The 20983-nt window shown below is 26.7% G+C and overlaps 1 protein-coding gene across 1 annotated transcript; it reads right to left on the reverse strand.

The window, feature by feature from the left end:
• On the reverse strand, positions 1 to 5932 carry LOC136082674 (uncharacterized). Its single transcript, XM_065802091.1, has 4 exons — positions 5609 to 5932; positions 5165 to 5512; positions 4749 to 5084; positions 1 to 129 (listed from the first exon to the last, which is right to left on the reverse strand). Exons 1-4 carry the CDS (start codon positions 5930 to 5932, stop codon positions 1 to 3), a joined length of 1137 nt encoding a protein of 378 aa, XP_065658163.1.
• Positions 5933 to 20983: the final 15051 nt, after the last annotated feature.

The raw sequence follows: 20983 nt of genomic DNA on the forward strand, positions 1-20983 counted from the left end.
CTAACCTACAAAGCCAAAGCATGTTAAACATAGTCTGTAAGACTTTGCATGTTCAGAATCATTAGAAGCACTGATTTCATCAACAATGTCTTTGATATTTGATGATCTTCTAAGATGCAATCTTTCAATCTAAAATAATGGAAAAAATATTGATCAGTAAGTGATATTATTTTAGCATACTAAATGGTATTTTACTATACACTATGTAAGTTTAACTGTATAATTAAATTTTAAGCTTACACTGTAAACAGTAAATAAATAGTTAATAAATAAATAGTAATTAGTTGTTTATCTTATACAACCTTATATACATGTTTTGTATAACTAATATTTATATACTACAATGTAGTATATATGTAGTATGTATGTAGTATGTATGTAGTCTACATACATACATATTATACTCAAATACTTCCATGCATGTCATACTTAAACTAAGTATATGTATATACATATACTTATCGTGCTGTATAAATAATATATAAAGTTATATACATTTTAATTCTACGCATACAATAGAAAAACTGAAAGTTTTCTTAATAACACATGTATTATTTTTTAATACATGTATATGTATTAATAACATGTACTAAGTGAATGTTGTAATAACATGTATTAAAAAAAAAATCTGTTCTATATTTTTAGTTAAGAAACTGTGATTGTAAATATAACAAAGTATTAACTAGAAATTAATAATAATTATTATACATAAAAAAACAGATTAACATGAATTTTACCTTGGATATCTTCACTATCCAGTTCCCTAGGTACTCCACCTTGTTCTTGTCGAGATCATAGAGGTTTCTGTGGCAATTGTTACAAATAACCTTGGGATAGTTGGTTACATCTAAACTATACTGACTCCAGACGAAAGTTTTTATCTTTGTTTCAATTGCTGGAGTGATCTTTTGAATTTTAGATGACTTTTTCCCGAACTGTGTAAGACAAACAGCACACGTTTTATGTAAACAGTCCGCCATTGTATATACAATTTAATAATTTCGCGGACTTTCAACCGAGTTTTCACCTAATTTATTAAGATTTTTATGGCTAAAAATAAATACTTTTGAGCAAATTTTTTTTGACTTTGTCCAATCACTCAGAAGTTTTTAATGTCATAAATGGTGTCTACTAATGTATACCCAACTATTGAAAAAGAAAAATCAGACCTGGGGAACAACTTAACTGGCGGTCACTCTGGTCCACAGTGAGGGTGCTATCAATCTGTAGTAGAAGATTGACAAGCTTTCCTTACTATCTTTTTTCAAATTGATTATATATAATAAAACGCAATAAAATATTATATTTGATAAACAATCCTTTAATCATATAAATTATTTAAGATTTGCCCCTAAATATATTAGATCTACCCTTTATGATCTACGCAAAAAAAAATCCTTTCCCGATGCCCCTCTACAAACACTGCCAACAGACAAGAGTAATACTTGAAGTATTACCCAGAAGTGCCCTCAAACAGTGTCCAAAAGCTTTTCAAAATTTATTTAAATCAACATGAAACGACTGTTCTTTGAGAAAGTTAATAAAAGTTACACTTTACTTACTTACAAAGAAAAGTATAAAATTTCAAATACAAATTTTATTTTTATTTGTAATTGTAAATAACAATTTTTTTCAAACTACTTTTAGGAAAGCTGTATTTTCTAATTAGTTACTTTTACACGTAAAAGTAATTTGTTGTTGTAATGTAGTTTTACTTTGTAAAGTAAGTGTTTTGTAGATTTTATTTCGTAAGTTTACTTTACATATAAAAAAAAAATTGAATTTCGATGTAAATTTTTTACATAATTATAACCAAAATTACTTTTCAAAGTAAACTACTATTCACGACTTACCTATAAAAGTCAGTTACATTTGCAAGTAAAAATAAAAATGAAAATTATTTTTATTTGTAAAAGTAAACTACTATTTCAATTACAAGTTATTCATTTAAAAAACTAAACTTAAATGATATGTAATTTATGTAAAAATAAAAAAGGATTACATTTAAATATAAGTATATTGTACATTTTAATATGAGTTACATAAAGTACTTTACGTTTAAAAGGAATTCGTATTTTTACATATATATATATATATATATATATATATATATATATATATATATATATATATATATATATATATATATATATATATAATATATATATATATATATATATATATATATATATATACATATAAACATAAACATATATATATATATATATATATACATATATATATATATATATATATACATATATATCTATATATATATATATATATATATATATATATATATATATATATATATATATATATATATATATATATATATATGTATATATATATATATATATATATGTATATATATATATATATATATATATATATATATATATATATATATATATATATATATATATATATATATATATATATATACAACCACTTATGAACTTGACTTGGGAATACAAATTACCATGAATCTTGTAGTAGAAACCCAATCCTCATGTAAATCAAATCAAAATCATTACCTCATGTAAATCAAATCAAAATCTAGGTATTATAAAACACACTTTCTATCTCGCGATGCTTCCTTATGGAACCAACTTTACTCCACCTAAATCCGACCTTTACTTGAGTTCGTAGTTATAACTTGGAACCCTAATTTGGTGAAGGATGAATAAAGTATTGAGCTGATACAGCGCAGGGCCAAGAAGATACCAAACAAACAAAAAAGGTTGGGCTACAAGTTCAACTTGGCCTAACTTCTCTAGTCGACTGTTGTAAACGAGGTGAACTCATTCAAAATATAAGAATAATAATAACATTGATATAGTCAACTAGCACTTTCCTTTTATCATATTTTCACCAAGGCCAAATCACAAGTGACTTCACCCTAAAAAATATAGCAACAATTTAGCTTATTTTTACATTTTTAAAAACCGTATTGTCAATGCATTAAACATCTTACCAAATAAAGTAACCTAGTCTCCGACTGTCAATATCTTCAAAGCAAGCCTCGATAGGCTCCAATGTTACTACAGATTGTAGCTTTTCTTAATGGGAGTTGCACTATGAGCTTCACAAAAACTTACTAAAATCTGATAATCTTCAATTGTTTTTTGTCAATTTTTTTTACTTTTGTTGTAACAAAAACAATTTATACAGTTATACAACTGCTATATTTATATATACTAGCAGTATATATAAATATAGCAACTCGTAATACGGGTTTTTACTAAATAAATTATTAATAACTATTTCATTTTTATTTGTTTTCTCTAATGAAATATAAATGTGATAATACTTTTTTAGTTGTGCTTACTTTTATTTTTCTTGGCTTCTTAGTTAAACAAAATTGTAAGCTTCATTAAAGATACAGTTAACCATTTATTCCACAACGTTCGAACATTAAATGCGCATATCACAAAATCGTTTTGTTAAAATATGACTTGAATTACATGCATAGATCATCCAAGTCTTAGTAATTAAAAAAAAGAAAAATACCATAAACAAATGTCGATTTACTTTATATTAACATATATTTATTTCAGCATTCATCCAATCCAAATTTATACAAATGCAGAAAATATTTAGCGAAAAATGTCCGGAATATATTTTGCCTTGCGTTTGTTTTTACTTTGTGTCAAAATTATTAGTTTTATTCAAAACTTTTTATCAATTTTTGTATAAGTCAGGTTGATAAAAAAGCTATTGCTTTTACTCGACATTTTTTAAGTAGTTGTTACGCTTTACGTTAATAAAAATTTGAGCAAAATTGACAATTAGTCTAAAAGCGTTGAATAAAACAATTGTTTTTTTTTTTTGAGCTGAAAAGGCTGTAAAAGAGATGTTAAAACCGATATAGAGCAGATATAGAACAGTTGTGTTCACTTTAATAATAAATTTTTTTACATACATACACAAAAAGTAAATTTATTTACAAGATAAATAGTTAAATATGTAACAAAAATAATTTTAAAAAATCTATATAAAACATATTTTTCTAAAAAACAATTAACGTTGAAGGCACTTTTCCAAATGAGTTATAACAGCCGCTATCTCCAGGACCGAACTGTCAAGCATAGCCTATTGTAAAGAAAACCATATTAAAATAATTAAAAATATTTATTATCGATAGGGACGACGATTAAACATTAAAAAAGCTACATGATTAAAGCTAATATAAATAATAGATAAAGCTAGTAGGAAGTTACATGTAAAAAATAAAAAAAAATAAAAAGAAAAAAAAGTAATTAAAAAAAGAACAAAATAGAAAGATTTTTAAAAACTACTTAATTTTGTGAGCACTTTGGCTATGGTGTTGATTTTTGAAACCAATATCTTTATCTTTAATGAAAAGCCAACTCGTTTAATCTCATTCAAAGAGCAAAAATATTAATAACACTATAGATAAAAAAAATGAGATATAAACAATTGTACTATAGTAATATCAAATGCTATATTGGCTTTTAGTGAATAATTAAAAGCAGTTAGAGAAACTACCTGTAATCATTTTTAACGATAGACACGACAATCTAAAATAGTATTTACTTCATTGTGACTTTCTTCATTGTAACTTCCTGTTCATTTATCAAAACAAAAGCACAATCATGCCCTTTGTATATGTATTTGTACAAATATTTAACAGCCTTTACAGACATGCAAGCTTCAACATTAATGTGGGCTTGATATTTCTTAGATAACCAAGGATTGTAAAGTACCACCTAACCGTTATCTACATTGTTGCCTTTAATATTGATAACCAACCCATCATCACAACGTCTGTATTGTGGATAACCATTGTGAACGGCTACTGTGTTGGCATTAAATTCTTTAGGATAATTTTTGCTGCACACTCCATCTTTTATGCAGGGAGAATTAGGATTCGGTATCCCACATGGGCCGTGAATCATGGAAGTTTTAATAATATCATAAAGTTCACGATTAACAATTTGATCTGGAATTTCTGCACATATTAAATTATTGATATCCTGTGCTGTTTCAAGTTTATCATCATTGGCTAAATGAAGTAAAATGTGGGCATGCGGCAAACCACGCTTTTGAAACTCAATAACCTGAACATGCGTTACAAGTTGCCTAATACACCATGTTTGAATATATCATTGAGGAGGTTATTTAACTTGAGTTTAAATACTCGAGTGACCAAATCAGGTCTATCATTTGCAGTCTGACCTGGATATAAATTTTCTGTTATTTCACGCCATTTTGGGTTGCAAGTAAAAGTAATAAAAAGATCTGGTTTACCATGCTTTTTAATAATTGCCATAGCATCTTCAAAATTTTCTTTTAAAGCTCTAGGACTTCCTCCATAAGATGATGGCAAAATAACTACTCGCCCTGGTCTAACATTACGTTCGTTCGCAATGTTGTTAACATGTTCATGTAAGGCATCATACTGCTCGCTTCTCAGTTTATCTTGATTATTTCTGATAAAAGCAAGACGCTGGCCTTCAATTTTTACATATGCATCTACAGCATATTGCTGAAATAGTTTCTAACCATAAAATAAAGAACAGAAAAACTGCCGAACAGAAATTCTATATTTGTAGAACTGAGATAATGTAACATGATTTCTAACTAGTGTGGCATCCTCAGGGTTATGCACTAACTGATTATGCCAACCAGCATCACCTCTTGGGAAAAAGAGAGGATAAATCATAGGATCTAAGTTGGCTGACATACTTGATACAATTTTTAAAGGATAACCTCTTGGGTAAATAACAACTTCCCTGGAAGTTGGGGGAGCACCATCTTCGCCAACAAATACAAATGCAACTTCATCGTGTGAAGGTAGATTAAAGCAACGCCTATCACCCCCTTCAAGTAAAGACATTTTTACAACAGAAAATTGGCGACTTTCTATAGCCGTATGACAAATTTCTTCATCTTCTACTTCAGCCATATTTTTAAATGCAAGAGCAAATGGACTTTGTTCAGTAATTATAGTTTGCAATTGAAACATTAAATCACGTAAACAAAGATCATTACCACATTGTTGCATTCTAAAATTTACTGCTGCAAGTGGATCATATATATATAGTTGAGAATGCATTGGTGGAATATCTTGATCTGACATTAGCATTACGATCTACATAACTCCCTGTAAATAAATCCTGTAAAACTTGTGTAAATGGTGAAAGTGGAGGCAAAGCTACCTTACCATTATGGCAACATAGAAAATGTGTTTCGTGTGGAAATTTCTTAGATATAGAATACATTCGTCCTTGCCCAGCAGATCTTCTTACATTTTGGCGACGATTACCTTCGCCTCAATATAGCCTATTTCTTTCATTTTGGCAACGATTAACATAATCTCGATCAAGCCTATTTCTTTCATTTTGGGAACGATTAACTTTATCTTAATTAAGCCTATTTCTTTCATTTTGGCCACGATTAACTTCATCTTGATTAAGCCTATTTCTTTCATTTTGTAAATGATTAATTTCATCTCGCTTAAGTCTATTTCTTTCATTTCGTCTATGATTATTTTCAACATGTCTTATAGCACTTACATTGTCTTGTAAATACATAACTTCATCTAGCCTATCATCCATTTCGATGTCATCATTATCATTAAACATATTTATCAAAGCAACACTAATTACTTCTTTGTTTTACTATTCTAAAGTTAACAATAAAATAAAAAAACTTAATAAATAACTAAAAAAATCTTATTCGAAAAATTATAAAATAAAGAAACCAAATAAATGTAAAATAAAATTAATTTGCCATCATCAAAAGTAATACACCTGTATTACTATTTCTTAAGTTTATTTAATTAAAGTTAAGAAAAACCTGCAACCATATTAGCAAAAAAATAAAAAAAAGTTAAAATTTATTTTGTTTCTAATAAAAAAAACTTAGAAACAAACAATTATCCTTTTTTATTAGAAACAGTAAAGTGTTTCTAATAAAATATATATATATATATATGTATATATATATATATATATATATATATATATATATATATATACATACATACATATATATACATACATATATCCTTGGAGTCGCGGACAGCTTCATAGTTCATGTGTTGAGAGAAAACATTGAACAAAACGCATAATAAAACTTATAAATGCGTTATGTAGAAAATAGGTTATTAACGCGGGTTTGTAAATCCCCCCCCCCCTCTAACACAAAAACTATGACGCTGCTGCAACTTCAAGGATATATATATATATATATATATATATATATATATATATATATATATATATATATATATATATATATATATATATATATATATATATATATATATATATATATATATATATATATATATATATATATATATATATGTGTGTGTGTGTGTGTATATTGAACTATTTATAAGTGAAAACATATGAAATCCAAAATTTTCTTTATAACATATATAGTACATTTTATAAGTAAACCTCTACAATTTCCTTGGTACAACAACTCGATTATGATTAATAACAACTCTGTTAACTTGAATTTTCTAATATTCTAAATTTTAATAAATTATAAACAATTAAACTTAATTAAAAATGTATGAAAATGGTTAATGCTATATTAAATATAGAAAAACAAACATATAATAACACAATTATATCCTAACCCACAATTCATTCATGCAAGTGAAATTATTATACATATACTGAAAAGCCAGAAACATTTATTTCAAAGATCAAATGTTTTAACAATTCTATAGATAAATTTTATTTACAACAAAATGTTGTCATGGCTTTTATCCCAATCATTATAAGCATCTGAAAACATGAAACTACCCATAAATATCTTTTAACAGTAGACCCCATCTAAGAATTATAGTAACTTATATTTTCAATATTAACATCTATAACACGAGGCTTTAAATTTAAAAGTACAATTTAAAAAAAGATTACAATAAACTAATTACTTAATAAAATTTTAAAAAGATTTTATATTACCTATCATTTCAAGCTACTAAACATTATCTACCTAATGTCAACTTAAACATTTTAACTCGTACCATAAAAGGTCAAGACTTCTTTAAGAAAACACTTGGTTAAGAAAAGTCTGGAAACTACTAAAAAACTAAGAAATAGTGTATTTTACAGAATACAGAATTGTAACTAATATCGCACAGTAGGTATAACTATACGCACTAATAATAATAATAATATTCACTGCGCTATTTCAGATAAAAGTCCCTAATTTATGTTTCTGCTTGAAGAAATTATATTAAAGTATTAATATTAAGAAACAAAAGCAGCGAGTTCTAGTAATGAAACTACCTATTAATCATTTTTAACAACAGACACTAACATAAAGAAAAGCCAAAGGTAACAACATTACACAAAAAATTATTAAAAATAATGTTATGTATTTTCAGAATAGTTATATTGAAGGCTAGACTACACTTAGACCTAATGCAGTAAAACCGCTTGACTGGTAAGGTCGACGAATCTTGCTCTAGATCTATATCTCAAATATATTGTGTGTTATAGTTATACTAATTATAAAACACAATTTTTTTTTTAATTTTATATAACATATAAAAGCACCTCATTTAACAATCATGTACACATTAGATAAAATACATTTCATACTATTATAAAAACATTTATATAAACACATTTTAAAAACAACTATATAACATATATAATCACATACACATATTTATCAAAAACTTTTTAACTTTGAGCATAGTATAAACATATATGCAAACCTTTAACAACTATAAAACAACATTTATTAGCATCAATTATTTTTAATGTAACAAAGAATGCAGACTACAATTCACAACATTGGAAGGAAAAAGATGAAACCATTTAAGAACAAAATCAAAAATTTCTAATAAACAAAAATACAGATACCTTAAAATGAAGCATGACACAACTTTCTTGTGAAAAATTCCAGAAGAATTTTTTTTAATTTTTCTATTCCTTATTATTTTTCCTAAGAATATAAAATGTACATATAGATATAGAGAAATATAAAACATATTAGAATATAACAAAACATATAGATATAGAGAAATATAAAATAGATTGAAATAAACGCAAACTTATGTATATAAACTTACATGACCACAAACAACAGTCTTATTTATTTAACTTTTCATATTAAATACATAAATAAAATTTTATTCCTATTATTCTTTCTACAAAAAATAATCTTAATCTATAAATAATCTAATAATCTTAATCTATAAATAATCTAATAATCTTAATCTATAAATAATCTAATAATCTTAATCTATAAATAATCTAATAATCATAGTCTATAAATAATCTAACTTCTTCTAAAAAATGAAAACAGGCTATAAAAATAAGAAAAATAAAAACAACCAACAACAAACAAACGATTATTTAAATTTTTATTTTAAACAATGAACAATATCAATTCTTCTTGAGAATAAAAGTACATCAGCTCTAATTCGCCTGCTAACCTTACTTAAAAGACAGCATGGGACATATAACCGCGCATTATAAAAGTCTAGGAACTACTAAAAAACTAAGAAATAGTGTATTTTACAGAATTCAGAACCGTAAGTAACAATACGAACAATTGGCGTAACTATGCGTAACTATGTGCACTAATAATATTAGCGTAATAATATTTAGATATATATATATATATACATATATGTGTGTGTATGTATGTTTGTTTTTGATCCAGAAATGTACCTCTGCAGTTTTAAGCCGGCTTTGAATTTATGCTGGTTAAATGCTATTTTGCGCTTCTTTGTGAAAATACCGCTAAGACGTCTGAAAGCACATAAATAACTTATTAAATTTATTAAAAGATACATATATTATCATTACCCTTTTTGTTTATTTAATTTATATAATTGTTTTTGAATGTAATTTTCGTTAAAAAGATTTATTAATTAGAAAATTTTAAGTTAGATTTAAGGAAATAAGTTTTTAATTTTTTTATAGGAGTTAGTGGAATGAAACCTCTTATTTTTCTTCCAACAGGTATTTATGTTTTAGCGCTCTAACATTGAAACATTTTGATTTTTTAAAATTGTTTAGTTTATATTAAATATAGTTAACAAAATATTATATAAAACATTAAAAAAATGTTATCAATAATAAATAGCCAATTAAATTAAAAAATATATTTTACATTGGCCACCATTCAGACACAACTTTGATGATAATATTCAAGGAAAAGAAGAGCAAATGCTTTACATACCCCCTGTTTCTATTTGGATAATAATTGTTAATATTTTTTTACTTTTAGTTTTATTTAAAGTATACGTTAAAGTTCAAAAACTAAAAGTTTTTTTGATTTAGCGTAAAATGTTTTGTTAAATCAATTAACTTTTTTTTGCTCTCCAAAAAAAAAAAAATTTAAAGTTTAAAAATTTTTTCAAACATAAAGGGTATGCAAAAGACCACATTTTACTAATACTGTTTATGCCGCAACTGCTTTCTTCTAATACTGGTAATACCAGTACTCTAATGGTTTTAAAAACAAATAAAATTTATAATAAAATCAATTTTTTTTATTAGCTATTACCAAATTCTACATTTTTAACCTAAAGTCTTGTGATTATCACTTAAACTAGAATTTATTTTGGTTCAAATTATGCCTCTGCGGAAAAAAGCCTTTCTAATTGAACTTGTTGGTCTCATCGTTAACAAAACTTGATATAATTGTTTAAGATGCTTTCCTCCAGAATATTTATATGTTGCTCATTAAATCATTGAAATTTTTTTTATTCTTGCAATGTGACTAACAAATGCATTTTTGGTAATGTGTAAACGTTGCTAACTTTTTATAACTAATATCCTAGCATTCTATTGCGGAATTTTAGTTGAGATCAATATTGACATTTTGAGCGGTCTACTATAGTTTTGCTATTCGGTTACTTGGTGGACTATTAGTGGTAGCCGGCAAAAATGGCTAGCTAATGAAAAGACACTATTACCACAATTAAAAGTTATCGGCTGGTCACTTGTAGCAGCTGCCACTAATGGTCTGTTAAGTAACCGATCAGAAAAACTCTAATGAACCCCTTAAAAGTGCTTACATAGGTGTGCTACAAATCCACTAAAACAATGTTTCCTGGAATCATGTCTTTTAATGATAAAATTATTTCTTGTGACAGTCATTTTTAATATTGTTGTTTTTATTTGTTTCTTGATCAACAACAACAAGATTGTCTTCATTTTGTTTAAATCGTTGTGCAAGTTGATAACAAGCTTCAAAAAAGAACTATTTTTTGTGTTGTTAAATAAATCATTATCGCTGACGTTTTCCTATTTGGTGTGATTCGTAAAGATATTCCAGAACGTCACAATATTTACTTCGTTATTTTTCTATCTTAAGAATCAACGCACCCTTCATTTCTACACGTAATCTTTTATTTTCAATTTTATTTTATTCAGCTAAAAGCATAATGGGCTTGTCACAGGACATGGCGAAAGTAAATTTAAATAAGTTTATGTCTCTTCTTCACCGATGGCGTAAAATATGCCCAGAGCTCGCTTTAAACTCTATATCTCTAGCTTTGTAAGCAAGCGCTCTAAATACGTGAGACTTTGCTCTGATAATTTTTTTAATAATAATTTTAACGTTGCATCGGTTCTTTTGTATTAGCATCAACCCAAGACAATCTTTCAATTGCCGCTTTGATCGTTTGCAATGTACCAATAATACTAGTAAATAAACTTAATTCTGCAAAACAAAAGTTGAAGTCGTTTTCCAAATCATTCAAGCTTTTTTGGAAGCAATCACACAATCACACTGCAATCACACTGTTTTAAGAATCTAAGACCAATGACATTTCTTATACTAGCTTGTCATTTACATGATTTCGTAAAACAGAATTATTTTTATTGGGAAATTTTTTGAATTTTTTCACGATTATTTTGATTTTCTATATAAAAGAACAAAAAGTGTGTTTATTGTGAATTTCAGATGGTATATCAATTGTTCCTGATTCTGAAATTGAATAAACTCCTATATAAGTTTTCCTCATCAGAATCAGAATAAATGTCATCTATGTTTATCTTTGGGTCATTTTCATTTTCTTCCTCTCTTGTTTTTCATCGAAGCGACTAATAAAACAGATTGGGCACTTGTATGTATATAATTATATTTAAAATCATACTTTATGTTTTTTTAAGTTTAAGATAATTATTAAGCAAAATGTAAAAGGAACTATATATATATCCGCAATAAAACATAAAATATCAATATTATTTCTATACAACTGCTATCTTTATTGCTTGTGCAGGGGTATATTTGAGGAGGCTTTGAACAATTTGATAAAATTATTTTTCCGTCATCATTAGGAGCTTGAGCGTCACTACTTTGTATATTGTTTTGTAGGTCTCAGTTCCGCCAAAAGCTAACTCATTTAGGCTTCCGGTACCATTCATGACCATTTCACGCATGACAAAATTGGTGAAAAATCGTTTGATCATGTTTTTGATCATATCTTTGTAATCAAGCCCTCCTTTAGGTTTTAGTTGTATATTCTATGAAGTAAAAGTCACATTAAACTAGCAGATTTTAGTGCACTAAAACACACACACACACACGTGTATACCGACATACTAAAAAATATCGATATATTAATCTTACTTTTTCTTCTAGGAATAAATCAAATTTTATATTTTCTTCAAACAGGAAAAGCTCTTTATTTGATTTTGTGCAATCTAAATAAAAATATTGGAGTTGGTTGAGAAATTTATGTTGTTGTTAAAGATAAATAATTGGATATATTGCTCATCTACTTAACAACTTTCTTGAAATGCCAGAACTTGTTGTTGACAACCAAAAAAATAAAGATAACAATTTAATGCACTTTATCATCAAAAATTAAAACATACAATTCAAAAAAATTTGACACACATCATTCAATATTCTCAATTTATTTAGAATTAAAATTTGGATTTAAAAAATCTAACACTAAATAAATTGAGCTCCCTACTCTTTTAATTTATCCACTATACAATTAATAAATTTAAACTCACAATAAATAAACTTAAAGTAATATAAAAGTAACCACCTGTCTAATTTAACTGATAATTAAAAATTTAAAATAATTGAATAATGCAAACTTACTTGCATTTGACATAGAACATGAACTTGAACTTAGTGTTTGAATGAATTCACCTGAACACAAATAATTTTGCGAAAATGGTAAAATTTAAACAGTTTTAAATTTATTTTTTCCTTTCTCCTTTATTACTTCATCTGGAGTTGTATACTTACATGTCATGCGCTCAGTTTTATCAGCTACAAAATATTTTCAAACTATTAAATTAATGCAAATATTAAGCATCTTATGTGATTTAAGTATTTTTTGGCGTTTAATTGCTATTTCTTAATACTTACTACCTTGTCATTTCTTATTCCAAAGTAATAATTTGCATTGTCAATGTTGTTTTATTTAGTTTTCTACACTCTTCTCTCAATAGCTTCGATTTAAACCGTTCAGACTCAGTAAAATCAGGATTTAGAAATGCATTTTCGTAGGCTTTATCTTTCTTTGATTCTTTGGCTTTTTTTAAAACAGAATTTTGTTCCGATTTATTAGTTAAAATAACAATATACGGAGCTTTAAATCCATTCTTTGACTTTAATTTGATAATGTGTTTTATTTTGACATTAAGCTTCAACTTTCGCATGATTTTCTCAATATTTTGTTTATCTTCTTTGATTGCTTTGACTTTATCACTTGATGCTGATACCTCTAAACCGAAAATAAACAAGTTAGTTTCTCTCTTATCTCTTTTCTTGGTTTCGTTTGCGATAATATTAATAATTTGCATTTGATCTGGAGTCTTTTTCACTTTACTAGCCTAATCACCAGCCACTGCTGTATTAAATTTATATTGAGAATTTTCTAATTCAAGAACTCTGTTAGTCAAGTTTGCATTACCTTTTGTTAAATTTTCTATTAACTTTTTTAAATCTTCAATTTTCGCTTCTTGTTCACACTTGTAGGTGTTGAAATCACAAACTGCAAAATAACCATTTGGATTACTGGATAGGAGGGCTACCACCATTAGTACAAGCGGATTACCTCCTGTCAGTGAATTTAGATTGTTATTGTTATTCATTTTGTCTCTTATTAACACAAATAGAACTGATAGTTATTTGTGTTTTAATGTTGTTGTTTATTTATAAAACTATATTCGTTCATTATTTAAAATTTTTAAAGTTTCACATAATAATAATAAAAGTTGATCTGTACACAAATTGTCTGATTTAGTTGTCACAGTGTAGTTACAAAAATCAACTGACTTAAATTGGTATGGGAGAAGTAAAGTGTACATATATACTTTTTTGCACTACTATAATAAAATAAAAACGTGTATAAATTAACAGTGACTATTGGACAAATAAACTCCAAGCATGTATTTCTTTTTTTGATAAAAATATTATTTAAAAAACTTCTTTAGCAATATGTTAGTGTCGCAGTGCAGATAAAATTTTATGCTAATGTGTAACAATTATTACTTTTGTTTAATAATTATTACATTATTGTTTTTTTTTAATATTTATTACACTATTAACTATTTTTCATCGTTAATATGTCGGCTATATCATTAAATTATAAGCCATAGACGTTGCAGACTCTACATTAATCGACTAATTTAATTCAATTTATAAAAAATCAATTCAAATTATGTTAAAATGTTATAGCAGCAGTCGATTGTACATCAAACTGAGGATTTATGTTTCAGACTAAGCACTATTTTCATTAATTGAAATGATTTCCTAAACATAAAACTAGAAAGAAAAAAAAGTGCTTCACAGAACCAAATATCCCCTACCCACTTACCACATCGTTTAAATAATATTTAAAGACGCATATTAAAAGACGCTTCACGCATTTTTAGTGAATACGAGTCCACGTTTGGTTGAAAATTGAATACTTAAACGAGTTTTTAAAATTTTAAATTTAGTATGATTAGGATAACAAATGAATTAGGTTATAAGCATTTCCTAAAAGTGAATAGACAAGGCAATTATTAAAAGATATTAAATAAAAATGCCGGTATTAAAGCTGATGTTCAGAGAACAATAACCATTACTATAGGAAGAACTGGTATTGCGTGCCCTAAACATAGCAACTTTTTTAAAACACCTATTGGATAAAATTATGATCTTTTGTAAGTTTTGTTAAAAACTGCTGTTTATAAAATTATAAAACTAATCATTATTTGTTTCAAAAAATTTAAACTTAATGCAAATAATATCTACTTATTTAAATATTATTAAAAATTAATATCATTAAAAACTGTTATCAGTTTTAATCAATTGTTATAAAAAAAGAAATATAAAGAAAAATCATAAATAAAATAAATTTTTTTTTTACAGCAGTCAAAATCTCTCTGATATATTGTCATAAACAAAACAAAATTAAAGTCATAAATAAAATCATTTTTTTTTACAGCTTTAAAAGTCTTTCTGATCTAAAAAGTATCTGCTAACCACAAACCTTCAGTTGATGTATGTACAGAAATTCATGAAGTTTTCGAAGCGAATTGTAGCATTAGGAAAAAACTATAACTGTATTGTTGAAAGCGTTTAAAAGCAACCGTAAGACAAAATTTATTTGCAAATGAATTCTATATAAAAGTAAATCAATCTATTGTATTAAATTTAATGTTTTTATTTTCTATTTAATTTATTATAACAATAGAATTGTTATAATACATTAAATAGAAAAAAAAAACGGTTTATTCTTTTTTATTATCTTTTATTTGTTAAATTTAAAATTATTTTTTATGCTTATACTTTTTTAGCTTTTTTTTAAATGTTTTACTTTTTTTTTTTTGTTGTTGTTGATAAATCTGCTTATTTATCTGGTTTTGTTAGTAATTATTTTTACGTAAGCATTTATTTTCATTGCTATATTAATGAACATAGCACATATCTTATTCTATCAAAATGGCAAATAAAAAATTTAATGCTAATACAAATGTAAAGGTATACATAAATAATAAATTTTTGTGTTGACTAACGTCAGCAAATGTAACATATAAATAAAAAAAAGTTTTTGGTAAATATTTCTGTTTTAATTTATTATAGGTTATAATTTTGAGAATATATGGACTAACAATAAAGTAAATACGTTGTGGAAAATAGATGGGTTTTCAAATCAAGGCAAACCAATATATGGAAGTTTAGATAAGCAGAATGAATTTCAAGGTAGTTTTCTCTTTAGGGTATAAATGCATAAATTTATTATAACAGTGGTGGACTGGCAGACCTACCATTTTGCAACCTGATTGGTGGGCTCCTTTAATAATATAAAAAATATGTACATATTAGTTAAAAAAGATAAATTTTCAGACTGATTTGCCTAAGTTTTTCTTTAGTTCTAGTTTTGAGCCCAGCTAAATTTATGGTGTAATTCAATTAAAAAATATACCTGATTTAATGGTGTATTTAGGAATTGAGGTCTCTAAGACCATCAAACGGCTCTTTAACATTTAATATAAATTCCTATCTGGCAATTTTTTTCCTTCTGCAAATTCAGATATTGTGTGGCATAACATTCATAATGAGCTTTACGTTCTGTGTTAAAGTGAAGTTGCATATTTTTTTTTTAATAACATACATAAGTTTATAACTGTTTATGAAGATTTATAGACAACATTAGAAGACTTAGGATAGCAGCAAGTGCGATGCTAAGTGATTAAGTATAATTCTTCTTATGTAAAGTTGTCCTAATAAAAGTTCATCATTATTTTTTCAATAGCTACATGTAAGGATATGCATCAAAGCTATTTTTTTACTTTAATATGTTTTATTTTAATTATGCAGCATGTTATTTTTTTTTATTTTTTATTTTTTAATATCTTTGCCTCCAACAAGGCTACAGACAACCACTAATTAAAGTTGGAATTTACTGGAAGAGGAAATATGAAGATTGTAGAGCAAGACAAAGAATGACGGATAACTTAAAGGATTGCAAATTATATGAATCAGGAAAGCAAGATGAAGGAAGCAATTTCCAAAAAACTGATGTTTGAGAAAAAAAAATTAGAATAATAAGAGATTGTGGAGCACTTAGAAACAGTCACAGAAAAAAGATGAGACTTAATTTAATGTCGAGTAAGACAAAAATCAAAGGTAGTAGATGGCACAATGAGACACTAGCTCTAATTGTGTCATCTACTAAAAAAGGAGGTTGGCTGCAAGAGCAGGTCCAACTATGTTTACATTGCGTTTTTGCACCGTGTCCAAAAGAGAAAGGGCATCAATTAAAAATCCGCCACAGATATGGCAACAGTATTCCATACAAGGCTGGGTTTGAGATTTTTTGAGATAGAGAACAGAATCCGGAGTAGGAAAGTGTCGAGCTTGGTAAAGAGATGCAACCTTAGCTAATACTAATGTTGCAATTGATTTGTTATATGGTTTCCAATAAAGATCAAAAGTAAGAGTTAATCCTAAAAGATGAAGAGTAGATGACTTATCGAGTACATCACCGTTCATAAATATGGGAAGATCTAACTTATTGCGATAATGATTACTTGAAAAAAATTGAGTTTTATCTGTATTAAAACTCACCAGCCACTGTGAGCCCCATGCTGTAGCTGAAGTAAGATCCTTTTCAAGCTCAAATGCCCCCTCAAAGCATTCAGAGAGTGTTGGTTTCTTATCATTGCAAGAATAAATGGTAGTATCATCAGCAAACAATGCCACCATAGATGTGAGAATATCAGTAAAACCGTTAATATAAATTAAAAAAAGTATAGGGCCAAGGATAAAACCTTGAGGAACCCCTGAAGTTACAAAATAAAAAGAAGAGTACTGTCCATCGAGGACAACTTTCATACTGCGATTGGAAAGAAAGGATTCAATAATCTTAAAGATGTTACCAGATAAACTGTAAGAAGTAAGGTTATTTAAAAGACCAGCATGCTAAAATTTATGAAAAGCTTTTGAAATGTCAAGAGCGATGGCCTTAAGCTCTCCACCTCTATCTAATGCACAATAAAACCTATTGGTTATTACTGTTACCAAACCAGCTGTAGAACGAGAAGATAGAAATCCATATTGATGGTCAGAAAGTAAGTTTTTAGATTAAAGATGAAAAATTGAGTGTTTGTTAAGTAAAGATTCAAAAACCTTGTATATGATAGGAAGAAGACTAAAGGGATGGCAGTTGGACAAATCAGATCGCTCTTCAAGGTTTTTGAAAGTAGGGATAAAAGATGTTGCTTTCCAGCAAGCTGGAAAACAAGACTCTGATAAGCACTTGTTGAATAGTTTTGAGAGTATAGACAACAGCTCCGGAGAACACTTCTGCAAGACAATAACAGGTATGTTGTCCGAACCACGGACAACATACCTATTATTGTCTTGTAGAAGAGTCTGAGCAGGAAATGACTTTAGAGGCAGAAGCTGGAGTGATATGAATGTCAAGCAATGGATCAATCTGTTTGTTGGCAATATCAGGTAGAACGCAACTATGTAATTACTACTTATGTAATTAAAAAGAAGTTCAATATTTACTTAAAAAAATACGTTATTATTACATCAAAATCACAAAATTGTTTAACATTGGCAAACCTAACATTTTAGTGTTGAAAAATCTTAAGTTGGAAAGTCTAACGTAGGACATTCTTTCCATTTCAATTGTTAGCCTAACGTTAAAACAACTAAATAAAACAATAATACAACATTGTTCCAACGTTGATGTGGCCATTATGTAGCCTCATTTATTGCACCGTTTAAGTTAAACAAATCTAAATTACACCTGCTTAGATATCTAAATCACTCCCGTTTCCCTTTTTAAAGTATTTTCTCCATTAAATTTTCTTAAGGCACAAGACATCAATTCTATCTTACAAAATAGTCTTGCATTATTTTTTGCAAACTCTCCTTATTTGCCTCTGAACTATTTCTTATGTGGTTGACTGAACATGGTTTTCGTGCTTGCTTGAAATTTGCATCTGCATATATATATATATATATATATATATATATATATATATATATATATATATATATATATATATATATATATATATATATATATGTGTGTGTTTGATCAAAAGAGCATTAGCTAAACAAATAACAGAAAGATAACGAGTCTGAAGTGCGTGCATGAATTTTAAAGTAAAAGTAGTATAGAACAGTTAACTGTTTTTATGATTTTGTTGGTGTTGTGCAGTCTTATTTTTACAGCGTTGTATGAAAAATTTATTATTCAAAAAATATTTATTTGACTTTAAATTATAATTAATAATCTTTTTTAATTAGGCCTAAAAGTGCATCTTTCAGTGTAATTTTATTTTTTCAGGTCAAAAGAGCTGCTATCTCTAGTTCTATTTTCCAAAACTCATTTTTGGTTGACTCGTTATTTAGCAAAGTCTCATCTTTTTACTATTCATTTATGCTCTATAAACCTTTATTTATCTATTTTGTTTTCTGCCCAATTAATTTTTTGGAACTATCTCTCAGCTTTATTTTTTTTTCTGCTCCATACAACAATTGACATTTTCCGTCCACCGTGTCCTAGCTCTTTTAAAGTATTCTTTGTTATCAATCATTGACGTGTATTATTTTTTCATCTTCATTAATGACCTTTTTGACATTCTTGCATATAAAGTGCAGGCTTTTATTTAAATTAAAAAAAGCTTGAAAGTACATTCTAAAGATGATATATTGTATATTGGAAAAAAACCAATACATATTAATGATGATGATATAATTATTGATGGTACTCCTGGACTTTGGGAGTTGATAACAAAGTTTAATCCTAATAAGGAAATATAAAGAAAAGATGATTTTGAAAAATATCGAGATATATTAATACAAACAGATGCAATTACTTCTGAAAACCCATACAAACCAAAGTCAGAGTGGAAAATACAGAAAATAATAGCTCCCATTTGGAGATATAAGAGAAGATACCCGAGATTCTAAAATCTTTTCAAATCAATGCAAAAATTAATGTATATAATTTTTTTTTCATTACTAAATACCAATTTTTCTTAATTTTTTATAAAACTTTCAATGCAAATAAATCAGATTCATAAAAGATAACCGCTGCAGTTTTTTTGTAATAAGGAGTTTTGTTATATATAGAACCATGGGAAAAAGTTTCAGAATCGTATCTTTTAGGCATCTCAAGATATATTTTTTTTGTTCGGGGCATCAAAAAACTTATAAAAAGTGTTACACCATTTTGAAATTGAATTTTCATAAAAAAGCTTAAATTTTTTAGTGTATTAGGTATCATTTTTGAAAATTTTTCAGGTGAATTTTACATCATATAATTCTCTTTAATTGTTTTTTTTTTAAAAAACATTACTTTTTTTAAACAACGGCAATGTTATAAACTACCCCAAAATAAGTTGACTTTAAAAGTTTTATTACATAAATATATATGAAATTTTTTAAACTACTGCAATGTAGGATATTACTAAAAAACAAGTTTAATTGAAAAGCTTTTTTTTTTAAAAGCTTTAAGCTTTTTTTTTAAAAGCTTTCTTTTTTAATGTGAATATAATATGGAATGTTTTTTTGGTATTAAGTAATAAAAATATGAATGACATTTTATTTTATTTTACATAGATATTTAATATATAGTAACTTCTTTTTTTTCTCTACATTTCTATGAAATGAGTTATGATAAGTTAAACATTTTTTTATGAATATTTCTTAAATTTGTAGTTGTAGGTATGCAATTCATAGCAGTTTTTAAAAGTTAGTGAGTCACAAACGAAAAATAAAATTTGTTATTTACCACTGATATAGTGGTGAAAGGAAAGATTATTTTAGGTGTTCAAGTAATATTTAATAAAAAACGTAGATCGTTAAGCTTCCACTTACCTTATAAAATAATTTTAACAGACACCAATAAGTGTGAAATCTACACTCTTATACCATGTTTGCAATAAAATTAAAGTTTTTGTAAAAAAGAAAAAAGAATTTAAACTAATTTAAATATTAAAAAGTGGCTTGGGAACCTTAACAGGGGTTGCCAGACAATTTGCCCGGGTTATTA

Source organism: Hydra vulgaris, chromosome 07 (genome assembly GCF_038396675.1).
Source record: "Hydra vulgaris chromosome 07, alternate assembly HydraT2T_AEP".
Taxonomy (NCBI): domain Eukaryota; kingdom Metazoa; phylum Cnidaria; class Hydrozoa; order Anthoathecata; family Hydridae; genus Hydra; species Hydra vulgaris.